Source organism: Monopterus albus, unplaced genomic scaffold (genome assembly GCF_001952655.1).
Source record: "Monopterus albus unplaced genomic scaffold, M_albus_1.0 scaffold11.1, whole genome shotgun sequence".
Lineage (NCBI taxonomy): Eukaryota > Metazoa > Chordata > Actinopteri > Synbranchiformes > Synbranchidae > Monopterus > Monopterus albus.
Window position 1 is genome coordinate 3,035,679 of NW_018127891.1, and position 3,523 is coordinate 3,039,201.

General features: G+C 41.9%; 1 protein-coding gene across 1 annotated transcript in view; it reads right to left on the reverse strand.

Annotated features, from left to right (window-relative positions):
* megf8 (multiple EGF-like-domains 8) overlaps positions 1-3,180 on the reverse strand; it is a gene marked incomplete at its 3' end in the record, with an annotated part of 23,565 nt that extends 20,385 nt beyond the window's left edge. Inside the window, exons 1-6 of the mRNA XM_020590129.1 lie at positions 2,755-3,180; positions 1,827-2,016; positions 1,524-1,687; positions 1,220-1,429; positions 876-1,074; positions 482-570 (exon numbers count right to left, since the gene is read on the reverse strand). Coding sequence (XP_020445785.1) covers positions 482-570; positions 876-1,074; positions 1,220-1,429; positions 1,524-1,687; positions 1,827-2,016; positions 2,755-2,778 — 876 coding nt within the window. The remainder of the gene's footprint in view (positions 1-481; positions 571-875; positions 1,075-1,219; positions 1,430-1,523; positions 1,688-1,826; positions 2,017-2,754) is intronic.
* Positions 3,181-3,523: the final 343 nt, after the last annotated feature.

Consider the following 3,523-nt stretch of genomic DNA (forward strand, 5'->3'; position numbering starts at 1 on the left):
TATTAATCCAAGTTTCAGAAATAGCAATTATATTAAAAGAATGTGTCAGACTCCTAAGATACTGTTTTATACTCTGAAAGTTTGCGTATAAACTTCTGCTATTAAAGTGAATTAGTGATAATTTGTTTTCAGTCTTGACATTGCTGTTAAACTGCTCATCCGTGTAATACTTGCAGTTATTTTCAGAGTTCTTGAAAAAGTTTTTTTCAGGGTCAAAGCCATCGTCCGGTTCATGATAATGAATTTCAGTGTCTCCATATGTGTTCAGTTCAAGATCCAGTCCCTCAAAAACTATTAACTTCTGTAACAAATCACTTGCCTCATATCGTCCATTGTTAACACTGATGACATTTAAACTATCAAGTTACTGAAGAAGGCTGATAGTAACCAGTCTACTTGTGTGCATGGAAACATGGCACATGAGATGTCAGAGCAGAAGGTAAAATCAGAATGTGGTTGTATGTATCCACAGAACACTTACAGGAGAGTGACCATAAGACCTGCTTTCCCATTGGTTGGATGTGAAATTGTATTTGATCAAGTCACCAAGAGCTCTGTTCAAATCAAATCCTATGGGGAAAAGAAGTAAGACTTAAACATACAGCATTGTCATTAATTATCAAAAGCACCATCTGCTACTACAGAACAGACAAGATCAAATAAGGGACTGCCGCTAAAACAAAGACAGCAATATTAAGGTTGCTTAAAATCTAACCTTAATATATAGTGCTACACTTTAGAAATTAAAAAAAATCTTCTGGAGAATGAAGAACCATTAACTTACAACAAATGTGTTTAAAATGGGGCAGAAAGTTGGTTTATTCATTAAATAGTCAAAAAAGGATATTAGTTGAAATTAGCATTTCATCTCTCACCCCCAAACAAGTACATGGCTCCAGTGGAGGACAGGTACACGCCAGCAGAACCCGTCCTGGGAGGGGTGTAGGGGTTTCCGTCACTCACACGCCACCACTGCCCCGCCCCGCTGTCATCATGGAGACCGAGCTGGCAGCTGTGACCCACGAAGCTGGCGTTATCCATGAAGCTGGTGTTACACACGCAGCGTTCTCCTTTCTGAGACAAAACATGGGGATAAGAACAAATTAGCACCAATAATCAATGTTTTTGTGAACTGCACAACTGGCATAATCAAGGCTTATTCAGGGAAGGATTAGTGACCCTCTTTTCGTTGAGGAAATCACCCCCTTCCCTACTCTACCTTGTCACACTGGCCATTCACAGAACAAGACTGGGAGCACAAAGGAGTTGTACAAGCTGCTCCTCCCCAACCTTGATGGCAATGGCACTTTGATGTAGAGGAATCACAGCGGCCATGACCACCACAAGCTCCAGGGCACAGAGAGAAAGTGTAGGTTGCGTTGAAGCCCTGGAGATTGTAATTAGCATCACTGAAGAGATGAAGCAGCATCTGGAACAAGAACATGAAAAAATGTATTCAAAGTTAGCATTTGCCATAAGTACAATGCTTCGTTGTTTTATTCATTCATGTTGTAATTGCTTACTTTGCCAGACTTGGCTTCAATAGGTTGAGGCAGAGTGTTGCCACTCAGACTGGCTAGGAGTGGGCTCTGATAGGAGTCTCCATCATAAACAAACAGGTAATCATAGGTACACTCTGTGTCCATGGAGGTGAAATTCAAGACAATGCGGTGACTGTTGCTGGGAGCTGGAAAATATAAAACGTGATAAGTATCTGTGAATTTAGTCTCAAACTAGAATTAATTTGTTAGAAAACTGTACATTACAAGTTACTTTTTAATTAACAGTTTATCTCCTCTCAAGACAAAAGCTCAGCTAGGGCATACCTTTGATAAGCCATTCGCAGTTCCCATTGACAGAGTAGTTTCCTGGTCCGTCTGTGACATAGCCTGGTGGTCCCCTCAGCACCTGCCTTTGGCCCTTGCAGTCCCCTGGCTGGCACATAGGTGTCTGAGCCAACAACAGGACCACAAGGATGATGGAGACAGGGAGGGGGGAGGCCATGACTGGCACCGCCTGGATGATGGGATGTAAAAGGTGAATGAAAATCATTAAGGCTAGGGTACTATTATACTTACTGTACTTCAACCACAAATATGAGGACCAACTTCCTACATTTCAGCTGGATCCACCACATGATCTACCACACAAGACAAAGAAACGATGCCAGCATGATATAGAGACTTGTTTCTAATGGAAATCCAGCAGTCACGTAGCCTGGTAGTCCTATAAACAACTTAGTGTGGCCCTTTAACATGTTTTTTTTTTTTTTTTTTATGCTAGACAGCTGTGTCGTTTAAGTCTGCCCATGTACAATGCAATGCCATTCACACCACACAAGTAAGCCGACTTAAAGGTGCTTGGTGCTGATTACGACTGATTACGATACTCAAAGGCAGCATCAACAAAAACATACCGATTCTAATGAGCTAACGACAGTAAGCCCTACGTACTGTAGAAATAACCGGCTCTGCACAAATCTCACAAACAGCAATGTTGACGTTAAATAAAGGTTTTCACACACGTATCAGCGTGTATACAAATAATGCTACACACCAACACAACATGTACTAACTGCACTTATTGCAAGCCACAGGTTAATCCAGCTACTATAATTGTAGTATTAGAAAACAACGGACTCTCCCGCAGGCTATCATAACAAAGCTAACATAACGGGGTGCTAAGCTAAGATAGCTAACCGAATACCGTAAAGAGCCTGCAGGTTAGTTTGTGGTCTTGCCTTATCATACTCACCAGTTCCTGTCTCTTTGGTCCCATGGCAATTTACATGTTCGGTGAACTTTTTAATGCCAGCTTCCAGATGAGCCAAAGTATCGTTAGCGAGCGCTCAACATTGAGAGCTAGCTGGCTATTAACGCTAATCCCGATTCGCTGCAGAGAGCAGCCGCTCCTGGCGCTGCAGCGCAGTCCTCTGCTAGCTTGTTCGCTAGCTAGCGGTAGCGACTGATCCAAATCCAGATGCGTAATCGACAGTGGATGCAAAATTTACCAGGTTAGTTAAGTCATTCTTGGGAGTAATTCATGAAGATAGAAAATACACATCTAAAACTTTGACATTATATCAGGTACGAAATGCTGGCCACTAACACGGACGGGATTCCAGCGGTACATCATAGGGACCGATGCCCATTGTGTTGGTGTTTACGGCTGGCTAATAACACAGCGGTGGGTACCAACACAAAAGACGACGCCCGTGTGAGCAAGTCCACCGCTGCTGTCCAGCGGAGATGGGGAAAAAACGTGTGAACATCTGGATACAGTATACGTCATACACATAATAATAATGTAGTAAACATTAGTGCATAAGGCCAAAAATTACGACTGGATTAAATGGTTAAAATAAATCTAAGTAAGATTCACTCAAAATACTTGTGGTAACCTTCACATTGTTAGACCAGTTACTTGCAAAGATGGGAAATTTTTCCAGTTATTCCCCCCTAATCTTTAATCAGACCTGCTCCAAAGTGCAACCTTTCCTTTAATTTTAATTAGTTTGAAATGG